Here is an 18,561-nt window from a genome sequence, read left to right on the forward strand (position 1 = left end):
ATTTTTTGAGGAATCTCCATACTGTTTTCCAGAGTGGCTGCACCAGTTTGCATTCCCACCAGCAGTTAACACAGCAAATTTATAACAATGGGGAGGTAACTGCACTTTAGGTGAGGACAGTGGATTTAAAGTGATACTAGTGTTTTTCTGGGTTTGACTCTTATACCAGAATATATTCTTGTGGAATTTGCATGTAATTACAGAAAAGAAACAGCAAATAATAAAATACCCTAAGTATATTTACATCAGAATACACACAACTAAATCTTTTTATTAGCCATATTGTACAATTTTTGTAAAGTTTATTTATTATTTTGTGTGTGTGTGAGAGAGAAAGAGAGGGGAGAGAGAAAGAGCACAGAGGAGGGACAGAGGGAGAGGGAGGAATAGTATCTTAAGCAGGCCCCACACTGTCAGTGCTGAGCCTGACATGGGGCTCAAACTCACAAACTGTGAGATCACGACCTGAGCCAAAATCAAGAAATCAAGAGTCAGATGCTTAACTGACTAAGCCACCCAGGCGTCCCCATATCGTATAAATTTAACATGATGTATTTAATTTTTTCCTTATTGATGAACATTGTATGTTTCTTCAGCTTTTTTAACCTTTATAGGTACTGCAATAGATATCCAATAGATATTCTTTACTAGATATACATATATATGTGTATATATATATATATATATATATACACACAGACACACACATATATATAAATACAATGTATATACAATACATATATACAATGTATATATAATACATAATACAATGTTTATACATTACATATATAAAATGTATTTATAATACATATATACAATACATATACATTGCTTTGTGAAACTGTGTAGGTATATGGGCTGGTTAAATTCCTAGTAAAAGCATTGCTGGGTCAAAGAATTTATGGGATATTGTATTTATCATTTAATAGATTTTGTCAAATTGCTCTCTGAAAAAAGTTTGCATCACAATATGTGGCCCAACAGTGTGGGAGTGCCCATTTCCCCACAAACCAATCGACAACATTATCAAATTTCTATATTTTGACAAACTTCTAGCTGAAACACGTAAGACACAGTTGTTTGGATTTGCATTTCTTTCAAATTGAGCATCTTTTCATATATTTATCAGTTATTTGTATTTCTTTTCTAAGAACAAATCTGTTCATGTCTTTGGTTCATTTTTCTATTGAGTTCTCATTTTACTAATGATTTGTAAGTTTTTAGATTATCACAAATTAGCCATTTGTCATCCTATGCTTGTGGGGTTTGTATTTTACTTTAATAAAATATTAAATGTTTATGTAATCAATTTATGAATCTTTCAATTTGATGGAGAATATAAGTTAGTCATGAGCAATTGAGTTCTGAGAAGTCATATCAAGGTTCTAGAGCACTCTGGGCTCCTTGTTCTAGAGCACTCTGGGCTCCTTGGCTTGCTTCCTAGAGGGGCCTCCCCCACACAGAGGCCCCTTGTAGGGAGAGCTTCCTGCTAGAGTGTCATATTTCAGCATTCAAAGAAAGAGGCTGCCTAAGGGTCCATATTTAGAGTATGATTCCCTAGCTGGGACAGCTGAATGGGGACTAATTTCTGCATACTTTGTCCCTGAGTTCTGGTATTATTCTGAGGGGCTTGTATGGGTGGTACAGCAAAATTGTTACAGAAGGCAGCGAGTGAAAAGGCCTCTTTCTTCTGGTGACTGCTTGAGATCCTGTAAACTGTGCTTTTTGTGAGGGAAAAATGACAAAGATTTCATTTACAGACCCTCACCACTTTCTACACTGGAAGGTGCTGAACACAAGCTGCTGCTAGGGTGACATATAGTACATGAACAACAGATCCTGGAGATATCTCACCAATGTCGTGATTAAATGAACATTCCACCTGCTAAGCCTCATTGCCATCAGTGGGATAATAGTTGGTCCTGTCCAGGGTGTGAGGAGACTGATTTGATCACATGCTTGTGTAAAATCCAAATAAAGCCCTGAAAATGGAAAACAGGTTAATCTAGGAAGTCACCAGTTTTCAGGCACTGGGTTCATCAGGAGTTGGGTCTTCATTCAATCATCCAGGAGTCATCTATGAGGAAGTTCCCAGACACCTGACACAAGATCATAGTTCATTTCAGTCAGAACCTCAAAAGGTTGTAAATCACTTGTGGGAAATTGACACTTTTAGAAAACTGAACGTTTTCCCACAGATTATAGATGACATTGAAACCGTGGTTTTGTTTGACATTTGTATATAAAATGTCAGTAATTACTAATATGTTTTGAAAACTGATATAGTTCATAGCAACTAATGTGGCACAGAATAATGTGTTTTGTTATTTTTGCGAGCTAAAATTTAAATGTCAAATGAAAATGGCTTGACTGCATTTCCCGATTACAAAAACAATGAGTGCAATGTTAAAATAAAAAAAAAAAAGAACATAAAAAATGTTAAGCGTCCTTTCTAAATGCATTCTCTGCCTCCTTTCCTGACATCCCTTCCCTAGCCCATTTTGGTGCATCACTGTACCCCATGGGGACTTTTGGTCTTATAGTCTAAGGCAGAAACAGAGGATTCCTCTAAGAATCCAGAGAAAAGACTAGAGCAAAGGCCTGGGGGAGGGTGAGATGCAGACCCTCCCCAGTAACCCTAGAAGGGCAAACCACAACCTCAAGGCAGAGAGGCTACTCAGATTGGAGAGGACAGAGCTGAGTGACTGGGCGGTGCACGCTGAGGCCCATCGCAATGAAGGGTGGAAGGGGAGTTGGTGCACCGTGAGGTGGGGGGTAGGGTCCTGCAAAACTCCCGGCTGTCCAGAGGGGGTGGGGTGGGAGGGGAGAGAGCTTGGTGACGCGAGGCCCTCACATGACCTGGAGCTGCAGAGCGACGCAGCTTTCCGTGCAGTCGTCACTCCCTTCTAGGTATCAGCTCCCCGCTGCCTTGCGCCTGGCGGGCTGGCACTTGGTCCGAGGAAAGCGGAGCAGGTAAGGGCTCTGGGGCCCGCGCGCTGAGGCTAGGGGGGCAGCCGCCCACCAACCCCGGTAGCTGGTTCATGGATACCGGACAAAGCGGGTTCAAGTTCCAGGAGCCTTCGCTGTGATTCTCCCGAGTCCCCTCCCCCTGCCTACGTCTGTGCTGGGGAATCTTGGGCTATGACAAGGCGGATAGTTGGCAGGGGGTGGGGTGGCTGGGAGGAGTGTCTCGAAAGGGAAATGCAGAGATTGAGATGTCCCATCCTCTCTGATTCTAATCGCTGACCTCACACTTCCGTCCAGATTCCTGCTCCTTTCATTGGAAGGGACATGTCGCCGTGGCATTTACACAGAAAATGGTGGGCCTTGGTGACTGGACGGTGGGGTTGGTGGGTATGGCGTTTTGGAATGCGGGAAGGGACATTTGATAACAGGGATCCTGAATTCAGAAAGGTATTAGGATCTGTGTCCTGGGTGCTGGTCCAAGCACTCAGCGCGTTTCCTCTTTTCTGTCTGATGAACAGTAGATCGGTGTGGCACTGTTTTGTGGCGAGGCAAGGGAAGAAAGAGAGAAGAAAACTGCACGGGATCTGTGGAGGTTAGTGTGAGCACAGGCACTGCCTATGGACAGTTGAAGTTCTGTGTGCATTCTCTATGGCAGGAACCTAGGCACCGCTGTCTGGTTGGGATATAAGGTGGGGCTAACTAGGGGACTTTCCCTAAACTGCGTTTACTTACCAAGCTTCGGATTTTTAACTTAAATTGTATGTTGAAGACCAGTAAAGACAGCAAACTTTTCTATGGATGCTTTAATTTGCACTCCAGATAATATTGAGAAAATGCAAATTATATCAAAGAACATTATTATTATATTTTGAGATAGCCTTTGCCAAGAGGCATAGCAATTTTACAAAAGAAAAAGCCTTCCCTCACTCCTTGTCTGTTCTGCTGGAGACTTCTAGAGATGTATTTAAGGAGAAGTAGGTGGCAGTCTGCTATGTATGATTCTGGAGTAAGGGATCTGGGGGCCTCCATCTCTTTCTCCATTTTCCAGTTTTCCAGATTCCCCTGTCTGAACACCTTGGTGAAAGAAATGATGGACTTTTGGGAGAAACCTAGAATCTTACAGGTGGTTTTAAAATAATTTCCCTTTGTCTCTTCCCTTTTATTTTTTCTGCCTCCCTTTTACACCCTGCCCATTTCAGTGCTGGGGAAGCCCCAGGCTCTGCTTTTCAGAGAATGGGTTTCTAGATCTAGCACAGAAGGTACTGGGACCCCTGTGTTAGATATTGGGATGTAACAAGCACTCAACAGTTAACCTTCCCCTTCTTCTCTGTTTGTTCGTAGGTCTTCCCATAGGCCCACAGTAGGGCTGTTTACCATTGGAAGCAAGGGAAAGGGGGAGACTGGCTTGGAACCATGAAGGTTGGTGTGAAGGTGAGCAGTGCCTTGCGATAACAACAGGGTGAGCACAGAAGGTGGCCGAGACTTGAGAGGGTCTTAGTGGAGGGTATTTCTGCCTCTCCCACACTCTGTCAGATTTCCACAGTGTTGCCAATCCCTTGGTGATTTCTGTCCTGGAAACAGGAGTAATATTGGGATAGGGGTGGGCTGGAGTGTGACTGAGAAGACAAGAGGAGGGATCACAAGATTTAACACATTAGCAAATTGGACATGGGCTCTGGCAAGGCAAGTACTGGGGTCAGTGATTAGGGCACTTGTGTGTTCTATGAGGACTTAGTGTCTATTACCTCCTGTTTGTTTACTTGTCCATAGATCTGCCTGCAGGTCTGCTGTAGGGCTTGAGATTACTGGAAGCAAAGAAACAAGGAGGAAATTGCCTCTGATCGGTATAGACTGGTAAGAGGATGGGGAATACCTGTAGATCTCAAGGGTGGGTTGGTGGAGATCAGTGTGCATCTAGTAGGGTCAGTGTGCAGTCTGGAGGATCCTTAGCCTCTCCCTTTCCCAGCCACCTTTCCTACCATCTCTGTCACTTACCCCACACTCTTACCTTTATTTTGGTACAGAAAGTTGAGTAAACTGAGCAAGATAGAAACATAGTTTGATAATGTGCCTGTCACATTAAGAACAAAATCTCCAGTCCCATCTGTCCCTCCGTCTGTCTGTCTGTCTCTAGGTCCACAGATCTCATAAGTTTATAGATTTACTTTAGGGTATATCACCAATCAAAAGAAGGAAAGAGGAGGGAACTGCCTTGATCATTACAGGTTGGTATGAGGGTGGGGACCTCTGGGAGTGGTGACAAGAGTAGGTCTAGTAAAAATCGAGGTCTGAGGGATTCTCAGTCTCCCCCGTTCATAGGCAGCACCACACTCCAATATCTTTTTCATTATTCATTTGCTGTAAGGAAATGTGTATGGATGTACCTTAGGGGAAAGTTGTTGGGCACTGGGGAAAATGGGGAGGGGAGAAAATAAAAGGGATGGAGAGAGAGTTTGCTCATCATCCTCTTCTCCCACCAAGGACATCATTTCTACACTTTTCTGTCCTTCTGTATATCTATCTGTATGATGCACGAAATTAGAAGAGAAATTTTAGTCCATTTCCTTCCTCCACTTCTAGGTCCACCTCCAGTGGCAGCTGTAGTGGCCTCTAAGTGGCTGAAGACCAGCGCCCTCACAAGCCTACACCCAGACCTACTACCCTCTTTCCCCATCCTGATTGAGCTCCCCGTACCTTGTTCGTGCCTTCAGTAGGACTGATTACATGGGTCGCATTCAGGAAGTGGGTTGGGTGACTGCAGGATTGGTGATCTGTGCTGGTACCTGCTACTGCATTCACAAATTAACCAAGGGAAGAGCCCAGGGAGTGAGGAAACTTTCCAGAAATGGGTCCAGAGTCAAGATGGAGACTGTGGTTGGGGTACAGAACCAGACCTTGGCCATGAGTGAAGCCATGGCTGGAACAGAGACTGAGACTAGACCCATGGCCAAGACTGGAGCAGAAACCAGAGCAGGAGGTAGGATTGGGGTTGAAGTAGAGACTACCACCATTGCTAAGGCGAACACTCAGGCCAAGACAATGGCTAAGGTAGAGGCAGAGAACCAGTCTGAGGCCAAAACAGTGTCCACAACAGTGGGCATGATAGAGGCAGTGACTCTGAATGTGGCCCAGCTCAAAACTGGGGAAGTAGCCATGAAAGAGGCAGTGACGCAAACTGACTCTGAGGCTGGGAGAGTAGTCAAGAAGGAGGCTGTGACCCAGACCAAGGCTAAAGCTTGGGCACTGGTTGCCAGGGCAGAAACCAAGAAGCAAATAATGACCCAGACAAAAGTGGAAGCTTGTTTACTGGCTGAAAAAGACACGAACAAAGTAATGGTGACACAGAATGAGGCCTTGGGAGTGACCAGGGAAGCAGCCAAGATGGGTGCCATAAATAAGACTGGAATTATGGCTGAAACCAAGGCAAGAGCCCTGGATGAGACTGTGAATGTGGCCAAGACTCAGTCTGAGGCCAGGCCTGGTCACATAGTTGATGCTAAGGAAAATCTTAATACCATGTCCAGGAAAGAAGCTGGAGTGGACATGAAGTCCTGTGTACCATCTCAGGCTGTGGCCAAGATCCAGGTTGACAACATGCCTGGTGCTGGGGTTGAGGCCAAGGGGAATCACAAAACAGTGTCTCAGGCAGAGTCTAGGGCAGACATGAGGGCTTCTGCTCAGCCTCAGATTGTAGCCAAGACCCAGGCTGAGGCTATGCTTGGGGTAAAGTTTGATGCCGGGGGTAATACCAATGCTGTGTGTAAGGCAGGGGCAGGGGAAGATATGAGAGTTTCAACACAACCTCAGACTGTGGCCAGGAAACAGGCTGAAGCAATGTTTGGGGCCAGGGATGATGACAGAGGAAATACCAATGTCACATCTAAGACAATGACTGGAGGTGACATGAGGGCTGCTGCTCAACCTCAGGCTATAGCCAGTGCTCAGGTTGAGCCTATGCCTGATGCCAGAGTTAAAGGTAGAGGCAATTTCAATGCTGTGTCTAAAACAGGGGTCAGGGCAAACTTGAGGACCAATTCCCAGGCTGAGGCCTTGCTTGATGCCAGGGTTAAGATCAGAGACAATCCCAATACCATGTCTAAGATGGGGGCTGGGACAGACATTGAGCTCTATACACAGCCTCATCCTATGGCCAATGTCCAGGTTGATGCCTTGCCTGATGGCAGGATTAAGGCTAAAAGCAATGTCAACACCATGTCTAAGGAAGGGGGTGGGACAGACACAAAGGCACAGTCTCAGGCTTCTAACAAGAGCCAGGTTGAGGTTTTACCTGGTACTAGAGGTAAGGCTAGGGGAAAAGCCAAAAGCAAGTGTAAAGCAGAGGAGGGGATAGAAATGAAAACCTGTGCGCAGCCTCAGGTTGGCGTCAAGATCCAAGCTGATGCTTTACCTGATGGCAGGGATGATCCTAATGCCATTTCTAGGTCAGGGACTAAGGCAGACCTGAGGGCCTGTGGTCATCCTCAGACTATGGCAAATTCCCCGGGTGAGGCCTTGCCTGGTGCCAAGAATAAGATCTGGGGCAATTCCAATGCTATATCTATGTCAGGGGCTGGGCCAAATACAATGGGCTCTGCCCAGCTCCATGGTATGGCCAATTTCCAGGATGATGACTCACCTAATACTAAGAATAAAGTCAGGGGCAATCCCAGTGCTATGTTTAAAGCAGCAACCGGGCCAGATTCAATATGTTCTGCCAAGCCTGAAACAGATAAAACAGACTCTGCCCAGCCCCAGGCTGTGGCCAATTCCCATGATGAAGTCTTATCTGGTACTAAGAATAAGGTCAGGGGCAATCCCAATGCTGTGTCTAAGACAGCAGCTGGGCCAGGTGCAATAGGCTCTGCCCAGCCTGAGGTATCTAATATCCAAGATGAAACCTTGCCCAGCACTAAGAATAAGGTCAAGGGCAAGTCCAATGCTGTGTCTAAGACAGGGGCTGGGCCAGATACAGTAGGTTCTGCCCAGCTCCAGGCCGTGACCAATTCCCAGGGTGAAGCCTTTCCTGGTATCAAGAATAAGGCTAGGTGCAAGTCCAGTGGTGTGTCTAAGACAGGGGCTGGGCCAGATGTAGTGGACTGTGCCCAATCTCAGGTTGTAACCAATTCCCAAGGTGAAGTCTTGTTTGGTACTAAGAACAAAGCCAAGGGCAATTCCAATGCTGTGTCTAAATCAGGCACTGGGCCAGATACAGTGGGCTCTGCCCAGCTCCAGGCTGTGTACAATGCCCAGGTCGAAGCCTTGTCTGGTACTAAGAACAAGGTCAGGGTCAATCCCGGTGCTGTGTCTAAGGCAGAGGCTAGGGCAGATGCAATGGGCTGTGCCCAACCTCTAGCAGATACAACAAGCTCTGCCCAGCGCCTCACTGTGGCCAATTCCCAGTGTGAAAACCTAGTGTACCTGCCTGGTACTAAGAACAAGGTCAGGATCAATCCCAATGCTGTGTCTAAAGCAGGGACTGGGCCAGATATAGTGGGTCCTTCCCAATCTCAGATTGTGGCCAATTTCCAGGGTGAAGTCTTGCCTGGTACTAAGAACAAGGTTAGGGGAAATTCCAATGCTGGGTCTAAGACAGGGGCTGGGTCAGATACAGTGGGCTCTGCCCAGCTCCAGGCTGTGGCCAATTCCCAGGGTGAAGGCTTGTCTGCTCCTAAGAATAAGGTCAGGGGAAATCCCAGTGCTGTGTCTAAAGCAGAGAATGCGTCACATATAGTGGGTTCTGCCGAGCCTCAGATTGTGGCCAATTCCCAGGGTGAAGTCTTGCCTGGTACTAAGAACAAGGTCAGAGGAAATTCCAATGCTGGGTCTAAGACAGGGGCTGGGTCAGATACAGTGGGCTCTGCTCAGCTCCATGCTGTGGCCAATTCCCAGTGTGAGGCCTTGCCTGGTATCAAGCATAAGGTCAAGGGCAATCCCAGTGCTTTGTCTAAAGCTGAGACTGGGCCAGATACAGCGGGCTCTGCCCAGCCCCAGGCTATGGCTGATTCTCAGTGTGAGGCTTTGCCTGGTGTGAAGAATAAGGTCAGCAGCAATCCCAATGCCATGTCTAAGGTAGAGGCCAGAGCAGATATAACAAGCTTTGCCCAGCCCCAGGCTGAGTCTGATTCCCAAGGTGAAGCCTTTTCTGGTGCCAGGAGTAAGGTCCAAGGCAATCTGAGTGCTCTGTCTAAATCAGGCATTGAGCAAGATATAGTGGCCCCTGCCTGGCCCCAAGCTGTGACTAATTCCCAGGATGAAGCCTGGTCTGGTACTAAGAATAAGGACAAGGGCAATCCCAATGCTGTATCTAAGGCAGAGGCCACTGCAGATATAACAGGTTCTGCCTGGCCCCACGTGGTGGCCAATACCCAGGGTGAAGCCTTGTCTGATATTAAGAACAAGGTCAGGGTCAATATCAACACTGTGTGTAAGGCAGAGGTCAGGGCAGATACAGCAGGCTCTTCCCAGACCCAAGCCGTGACCAATTCCCAGGGTGAAGCTCCAACTTGCACTAAGAATAAGGTCTGGGGCAATCTTAGTTCTGTGTCTAAAGCAGGGATTAGGCCAGAAACAATGGGCTGTGCTCGGTCCCAGGCTGTGGCCAATTCCCAAGGTGAAGCCTTGCTTAGTGTCAAGAATAAGGTCAAAGGCAATCCCAATGTTGTGTCTAAGGTAGAAGTCAGAGCAGATACAACAAGCTTTACCCAGCCTCAGGCTGTGTCTGATTCCCAAGGTGAAACCTTGCCTGGTGCTAGGAGTAAGATCCAGGGCAATCCCAGTGCTATGTCTAAGGCAGGCACTGGGCCAGATACAATGTGTTCTGCTCAGCCTCAAACAGATATAATAGACACTGCCCAACCCCAAGCCAAGTCTAATTCTCAAGGTGAATCCTTGTCTGGTGCCAGAAATAAGGTCAGGGACAATCCCAATGTGGTATTTAAGGCAGGGGCTGGGCAAGATAGACGAGGCTCTCTTTCACCCCAAGCTGTGGCCAGTTCTCAGGGTGAGGCCTTGCTTGGTGCCAGGAGTAAGCTCAGGGGAAATACCAATGCTGAGTCTAAGGTAGAGGCTGGGGCACATATGATGGGCTCTGGCCAGCCTCAGTCTGTGGCCCATTCCCAGAATAAGGTCTTGCCTGGAGCAAAGGACAAGGCTATACTCAAGTCTGAGGCAAAAGTCACAGAAGATGAGGGCTATGTAAAACCTAAGACTGAAGCCATGCTCACTTCTGAGAGTGTCGGTGGGACAGGCACTCAGGCCTGCAGAAAAATTCAGCCTAGGGTCCATGACTATTACTGGAATGGGATTGGTATTGAGGATTGGATTGCTTCTGAGCGATGGATAAAATTTAGGTTTCAGGCCAGGGATGGATACTGGGAGAATAGCATGTCCTGGGCTGATGATGAGAATGAAGCCAGTGTTGAATCCTGGAGTGGGGCTAGTGATAAGTCTGATATTAAGTCCTGGGCTGGGGCTAAGGCTGACAATGAAGCTGGTTTTCCTTCCTGGGCTGCAGCTGGGGACCAGGCTTGTGGGGGGCTCTGGGGTGGGAGCCAGGCCAGTGAAGAGTCCTGGGCTGGGAACAAGGCCAGTGGGGGTTCTTTGTCAGAGGTTGGGGACATAGCCATTGGAGGGTCTTGGATTGGGGTTGAGAACCAGGCCAGTGTGGGATCTTGGGCTAGTACTGGGAAGCAGGCTATTGGTGAGCCCTGGGCTGGAAGTCAGGCCAGTGGGGTGTCCTGGGCTGGGAAAGATGCCATTGGAGGGTCCTGGACTAGAGCTGAGGAACAGGACAGTGGAAGGTCCCAGGATGGGGCTAGGATTCAGGCTAATGGAGGGTCTTGGGCTGAAGCTAGAGCTGGGAATGTGGCTAGCATTGGGTACTGGGCTGAGGATATGGACCAAGCTAGTGGAGGGTACTGGATTGGGAACAGTGATCTGTCTGCTGGATCCAAGCCTAGATTTGAGGATCAAGCCAGTGGAAATATGTCCTGGTCTGTGGCTGGTGGCCAGTCCGGTGGAGGGTCTAGGCTCAGGCCTGAGAATCAGTCTGGTAGAAAGTCCTGGGCTGACACTGCAGACCAAGCCAGTGGAGGGGCCAAAATGAGGCCTGTGGACCAGTCTGGGGGTGGGTCCTGGGCTAGGGCTGGGGAACAGGCCAACAAAGGGTCTAGGCCAGGGTTTGTGGACCAGTCGAGTAATGGGTCCTGGGCTAGCACTGGCAGTCAGGTCATTGGAGGATTCTTGGTTGGGACAGTGGACCAGGCCAGTGGGAATTCCTGGGCTGGGACTGGTGATCAGTCTGGTGGTGAGTCCAAGCCTAGATTTGAGGATCTGGTAAATGAAGAAGAGTCTTTGGCTAGGGCTGTTGGCCAGGCTGGTGGAGGGCCAAGGTTGGGGCCTGAGGACCAGTCCAGCAGAAGGTCCTGGGCTGACTCTGAGGACCAAGCCAGTGGAGGGTTCTTGGTTGAAGCTGTGGACCAGGGCAATGGAGGGTCCTGGGCTGCACCTGGGGATCAGGCTGGTGGTGGGGCAAAGCCTAGATTTGAAGAGCAGACAAGTGGAAGAGGGTCTTGGGCTGACAATGGGGGCCAGGCTGGTAGAGGGTCTAGGCTAGGTCCCAGGGACCAGTCATTTGGAGATTCCTGGGCTGGCACTGGGGACCAGGCCAGTGAAGAATCCAGGCCAAGGCCTAAAGACCAGTCCAATGGATGGTTCTGTGCTTGCAGTGGGAGTCATGCTAATGCAAGAGGGTCCTGGGGTGGGGCTGGTGGCCAGGCTGTTGGAAGATCTAGACTAGGGCCTACGAACCCATCCAGTGGTGGGTCCTGGGCTGATACAGGGAGTCGGGTCAGTGGAGGGTCTTGGGTTGTGGCTGGAGATATGGCTAGTAGCTGTCCCAAACCTGGATTTGAGGATGCCAGTGGAGGAGGGTTCTGGTCTGGTGCTAAGGACCAGATTGTTGAAGGGTCTAATACAGGGTCTGCAGACCAATCTAGTGGTGGGCCCTGGGCTGGCACTGAGAGTCAGGCCAGTGGAAGGTCCTGGGCTGGGGCTGGGGATCAGGCTGATAGCTGTTCCAAACCTGGATTTGAGGACCTGGCCAGTGGGGAAGTCTCCCAGGCTGGCACTGGGGATCAGGCTAGTGGAAAATCTTGCCCTGGGTTGAGGCATGGTAATGAGGCCAGTAGAGGATCTAGGCTGGGGCCTGAGGACCAGGCAAGTGGAGGGTCCTGGGCTAGGGCTGATGACCAGGCCAGTGGAAGACCACAGGTAAGTGCTGAGATGGAGGCCAATGAAAGATCCTGGTTTGGGACTAGAGGTGAGATTTCTACAGGGTCCTGGTTCAGGAGAGGGCAAGAGGCTGCTGGTATTGCGTCCAAACTTGGAGGTAAAAATGAGGCCAGTATTGAATCCAGATCAAGGGCTGAAGAAGAGGCCAATATTGAGTCCTGGACCAGATCTGAAGAGGCAGCCCATGTGGATTCCTGTGTGGGAGCTGGGGCTGGGGCAGAAGCCAGGAAGGAATCTTGGCTCTGGGATGGAGATGCAGCCACTACAGGGTCTAGGCTTGGGGGTGAGGAAGAGGCTTGCATGGGGTCCTGGTCTTTGACTGAGGATGTAGATGAGGATGAGCTAAGTAGAGTGTCCAGCCCTGATATTGAGGAAATCAGTTTAAGGTCCTTGTTTTGGGCTGATACTGAGAAGAGTAATGAGTTCAGATCCAAGAGTGAGAGAGATGTCTATAAGGCCAGTGCCAAGGATAACCTTGACGCTTCTGGTGGAATTGATGTAAGGTCTTGGTTCTGGCATGGTAATGAAAACAGAAGTGAGGACAAATCTGCACTTAAGACTAAAGCCAAAAAGTCAATTGAGTCAAGAGGCACATATCCATCCATGGTCCCTGGGGCAGGAATGGGGTCATGGGCGGGAGCCATGATCTGGACGGAAATGAAATTTCCATACCAAAATGAGTCCTGCTTCCCACCTGAAGATGAAATCAGAAAGATAAGGTGTGAGGAGAAAACTCATCCCTGGACCTGTCGCTGTAAACGCGAAGCTAATATGGATCCACGAGAGCTTGAAAAACTTATTTGCATGATTGAGATGACTGAAGATCCTTCTATTCATGAAATAGCCAATAATGCTCTATATAACAGTCCTGATTATCCATTTTCCCATGAAGTCATTCGTAATGCAGGTAGAATATCAATTATTGAAAGCTTGCTCAATAATCCCTATCCCAGTGTTAGGCAGAAGGCTTTAAATGCACTGAATAACATCTCAGTGGCTGCTGAAAATCATAGGAAGGTGAAAACATACTTAAACCAAGTATGTGAAGACACAGTGACCTATCCCTTGAATTCAAATGTGCAGCTGGCTGGACTAAGATTGATAAAGCATTTGACTGTTATTAGTGAATATCAGCATATGGTTACAAATTATATTTCAGAATTTCTTCGTTTGTTAACTGTGGGAAGTGGAGAAACCAAAGACCATATTTTGGGAATGCTTTTGAATTTCTCTAAAAATCCATCTATGACAAAAGACTTACTCATTGCCAATGCACCAACATCACTGATTAATATCTTTAACAAGAAAGAGACAAAAGAGAATATTCTTAATGCTCTTTCACTATTTGAAAATATAAATTACCATTTTAAAAGAAGGGCAAAAGTATTTACCCAGGACAAGTTCAGTAAAAATTCCCTTTATTTCATATTCCAACGACCTAAAGCATGTGCCAAGAAACTTCGAGTCTTAGCAGCAGAATACAGTGACCCTGAGGTGAAAGAAAGAGTTGAGCTATTATTAAGTAAACTCTGATTAGTTATATGTTTCCAAACAAATCTGAGTAATATTTTGGTTTTGCTGCCTGGAGGTAATGCACATTGTAAATTGCATTATAACTTTGAAACTGATGTTACTTATGATGGTCTATAGCTGGATCACTTTATGAACACCAAACGAATTCAAACTTGTACTGAAAATACATGTGTTGATTATTACCTTGTCTGGATCAAGATATTTTTAGTATGCTTCATGAACAGAAACTGACCTGATTTTTCATAAGTAAGGTAATTTTTGGTCCTTTGTGTGGACTTATGTTTATACATTTGAGGCTTTATTTTTATGTCATCAATAAAGTTGTGTGTTATAAGCAGAAAAAAAGAGACACATCTTTGTCCTTGGGTTTATGATCTATTTGGAAAGGCAAGATGTATGGAAACAAAAATATACTACAAAACCATGAGCGTCTGATCATGGCCAAACAGTGCAGAAACTTCTGCAGGCAACAGTGGTCAGAGAAAATTTTACAGAGGAGGGGGACACTTAATGAAGCTGGGCTTGAAGGATAGGATAAAAATGGGGTGGGAGAGCATTTGGAGGAGGGATGAGTGGTGGGAAGAAATGCATGGAGGTGGAAATCCTGCTCCATAGAGGAGGCTGGCCTGCCTGGAGTTCCACGTGTGGGGAGGGGAGTATGGGAAATGTAATCCATCAGTTTGGGTGAGCCCTTTCATGGAGGATCCCTGACTGCTAAACTGAGTTGTCTTAATGTTACTCCATCCACCCCTGGGTGACCCTACAACATTTTGTGACCAAAGGAATGAGCAATTAAAGGAAAAGAATGTAGCTGATCTGTGTGCAGGATGGGTCAGATTTGGGGTGGGGACAAGAGTGGCCACTGGAGATTGGAACACCAGTTAGGAAGTTACTGCCATGGTCCAGGTATGAGATGTTAAAAGTGTGAGACTTCACTACTGGCCATGGTAATAGCAAGGGGACAAGGAAGTGATATACTCTTTGAACAAAGAAATGATGGAACTTATCTTGAGGGCACACATAGAGGGACAATTTTATTTTAGGGTCCTGGTGGTATTTAATAGGAAAACATTCTCTTTGTTGACTAACTCTGGTGTCTGTGTAAGGTAAATACATTAGTTATTATTTTGAAATAATAAAATATAATAGAAGAAATAACAATGTTTAGTGCTTCTATTAGATTTCTTTTAGAAGTTTGATTGAGGCAGGGCCTTTATGGAAACACTGAGAGTGGTGTTGATATCAATACTGAAGAATATCCACCTTTCTCCCACCCCAGATTGTGGTGAGGGTGTGGTGGGAGGGGCACTCTCAAACTGGGCTGGTGGGAGCATACATTGGTACAAAGATCCATCTGGATACATGTTTCAGAAGTCTTTAAGATACACATGATCTTTGACCCAGTAATTCCACTTGTAGAAATTTATCTATAGAAGATGATCAAATAATTGGCTTGTACAAAGCTGTGTATTTTCATACTGTTTTGAAGAGTGAAAAATTGTGAATGACCCAAGTGTCTCAAAATAGGCAATTGGCTAAACAAATTAGGGTGTGCCTACACATAGAAACATCTTGCAGCTACTGAAAATTGTGATGGGCATCCAGACTTATTTACTTGGAAAAAACTCAGCATTAATCTTAAGTGGGAAAAATAGGCTGCAAAAACACATGCTATACTTTTTATAAAGTAAAAGTATATATCTAAATTATCTCCTGTATAAACTTTGGTGTATACTGAGAGTGTTAATAGTGTTCTATGGGTGTTAGATTAATGGGCAATTTTATCTCTTTTTTGCTCATCTGTATTTTCTGATTTTTATATACACCACAAATTTTTGCATAACTTGCCAAGAGGAAATGGATGGATTTGGACTAAGCAGACCTGTCAATAGTATATCAGGGAACTAGGGCAAAATTATAAATAGAGGTTCACATATTGATGTCTAGATATTTGGAAGGTATAAATTAAATTTTTGAATAAATATTTGAATAAAGCTGTAAATGTAAGTGTAAATGTTTGAAAATTTAAATCTTGTTAATCATTTTAAAAGTAAAACTGTTCTCAATTCTATTATTCAATGGCCACTAAGTTTCTAGTGGAAAAAATGATGTCACATTGTGGTAGATTCTGCAGTCTGTTGCCCTAAATCCTCCTTCAGGAATAAAGAGGTTATTTAGTTGCTAGGCTTTTCAGGAATTGCCTCAGCTGGGAAGTCACCTCACCCAAGGTCATGCCCTCTTCCTGGGGGTACTTTCATCCAATGGCTGATTGACATGGCCTTCTTGCCCCAAATGGGACAGCTAAACTTCTCCTTCTGTCCAATCCTGCTTCCTTCTTTTCCCTTCTACAGATTTTGATCTCAAGAGCAATTCCTAATAAAAGCCCTTCATGCTGAACTCTGAGTCTGCTCTCCAGGAAGCCAACCTACAACAGTTGATATAAGCAGTAGTTCAGGAAGGCAAACACTGTGATGAAATTTTGGAGATGAATCACCTGCTGCCCATCTGGCAAGGAGGACCCCATCACTGATGGTAGGTGGAGTAGATAGGCATCTGAAACATGTGGCAGAGGAATTGTCAGAGCTTTCAGTGATGGTGAACTGGGATGGCACTGGTGGAAGGAGATGCATTAGCTGGTTCTATGTAGCAGACTTTTAAGAAATATGTGGGAAATATTAGATATAAAGAATGCCAGAAAATTGTGTAACTATTTCTATGCTTGACTTCTAGAAAAAAAAATGAAGAGCCAAATTTAAATTAATCAGCAATTAAATGCTATATGTGAAAGCCAGAAAGTTTCATTCATAACCTATAAAGAGGCCCTCTTCTTTTCTGGGTAGAGGGTAGAGAGATCGTAGGACCAGGCCCAGGACTAATTGAAAGCAAGCTTCAAAGAAAGTTAGAATCCCAACCAAGACAAGTCTGCTATTCTGGTTAGGAAGGAATGGGACCCTGACATGTGGGATGGGGACTTATGGATTGATATTCCTAAAAATCTTGTATTCTCAGATTTCCCTGGACACCTTGAGCATTCAGAAGTATCCCACTCCTTCCTATTTAGGGCTAGTACTTCACTGTTTGAAAATGCAGTGTCCCTTCTCCTCTAAGGTAATGTGTGTTTCCTTCAGAACCTGCCCCACTTATTATCCTGGCCACTGGGCCTATGTATAGGATTAAGTCACAGCATAACCTCCCTGGGGATGTGCTGGGCCTAAGAAGAAGGAAGGAAAGGGGATACCCCAAGAAGAAGCTATAGGACTTAGCCAGCATGTACTAGCAAGTGCTGAGGGGGAATCACGGGACTAAATTCTGAGGGCCTTGATCAGGGGAGATGGAATATAAAATTGAATAAGGGAAAAATTAATTGTATTGAGAGTCATCTCCCAAGATGCAGTATTTAACACCCTGGGAAAGACCCCAGGAGATCTGTGAACTCACTAGTAGAATGGCGTCTCAAAGTATGGAAAAAAAGAATTAAGTGAGGTTTAAATGCCAGAGTTGTCATAGCAGATGGCAGGGAGAGGGTTAAAGTCTCAAAGAAGTGGGAATGATAGAATAAATATATCATGTATGTTCTGAAAACCCTCTGGAGGAGTATGTTCTTCAGGAGGATCCAAAGGGCACACTATTTGCTGGAGCTATAAGGAATGCACTGGTGAAAGGAGCAGCAGCATCACTAAGTTCAGGGGCGGCTTGCCTCTGGAGGCCAAGGCTCAGAATAGGAGAGGATGTTACAGGATGAAGAACACTGATAGAAATGGTGATAGTTCAGGGCACTTGGGTGGCTCAGTCGGTTGAGTGTCCAACTCCTCATTTTGGTTCAGGTCATGATCTCACAGTTCGTGGGATTGAGTCCCGAGTCAGGCTCTACACTGACAGCGTGGACCCTGCTTGGGATTCTCTGTATCCCTCTCTCTCTCTCTCTCTCTGTCCCCCACCCTGTTCATACATGCATGCTCTCTCTCTCTCAAAATAAATAAAATAAACATTAAAAAAAAAAGAAAAAAGAATTGGTGATGCCTCTGAAACAATAGAGGCAGGATGACTGCACATAACCATCAGAAGTCGGGTCAATGCAAATACCATAATGTGCTGCAGAATCAGAGTGATAGGCAGGGAAGCCTGATCTGCAGAGATCTGTGGAGATGATTAATAGAACAATAGTGCCCTGGGGAAAATAAGCAGCCAACAATCTGTACCGAATGTGAGCAATCATCAAAGATGGTTCAGAAGTCTGAGGGACAGTGCCTAGATAAAAAGTCAGAGTTCCTTGCTCAGCTTCTGACCCTAACTCAATTTTTGATCCAGAGTGCATTGTTTGAAGGAGAGGCTGGGTGCAGAGGAAGAAGAACCCTACAACATTAGTAATTATTTCTCCAGTCCTTCCATTTATGCATGTAGCTGTATGCAGGGAAAAGAGGAATACTCAAACATTTTGAGGACTTTTGGACGGTAGTTATGAGTTGATTTACCCAGAGACCTAAAATGTCAACATGTTCTCCTTCTTAGAATAAGGGCAGATGGGAACCTGGTATTAAATGGACTCCTGGCCTATGTTGAATTCAGAGTGGCTCCACTGGGTCCACAAACCTACCTGATGGTTATTTTCCTGGTCTCTGAATATATAATTGGAATAGAAATTTTGGTAGTTGGTATAAACCTTACATTTGTTTCTTGGCCTGTGGAGTCAGACCTGTTTGTAGATGAAAAGTGAAGTTTCTGAGACTGCCCTCACCATCCTTGGCCAAGATAATAAACAAAGACATATAG

General features: G+C 45.9%; 1 protein-coding gene across 10 annotated transcripts in view; it reads left to right on the plus strand.

Moving 5' to 3' along the window:
- The first annotated feature begins 2,832 nt into the window (after window positions 1-2,832).
- Window positions 2,833-18,561, plus strand: part of ARMCX4 (armadillo repeat containing X-linked 4) — a 55,868-nt gene continuing 40,139 nt past the window's right edge. For 4 of the 10 annotated variants that reach the window (XR_008289799.1, XR_003418287.2, XR_003418285.2 and 1 more), the window contains exons 1-5: window positions 2,833-2,973; window positions 3,486-3,559; window positions 4,309-4,398; window positions 4,738-4,821; window positions 16,143-16,323. Coding sequence is in view for 6 of the 10 variants with exons in the window: in XM_027053846.2 (XP_026909647.2) it covers window positions 5,692-13,791 (8,100 nt within the window). In the remaining 4 variants the exon portion in view is untranslated. Of the gene's footprint in view, window positions 2,974-3,485; window positions 3,560-4,015; window positions 4,091-4,308; window positions 4,399-4,737; window positions 4,822-5,101; window positions 5,193-5,547; window positions 15,076-16,142; window positions 16,324-18,561 lie in introns of those variants that run through there. The other 6 variants (XM_027053846.2, XM_027053845.2, XM_053201460.1 and 3 more) reach the window with 6 other exon arrangements.

Source organism: Acinonyx jubatus, chromosome X (genome assembly GCF_027475565.1).
Source record: "Acinonyx jubatus isolate Ajub_Pintada_27869175 chromosome X, VMU_Ajub_asm_v1.0, whole genome shotgun sequence".
NCBI lineage: Eukaryota > Metazoa > Chordata > Mammalia > Carnivora > Felidae > Acinonyx > Acinonyx jubatus.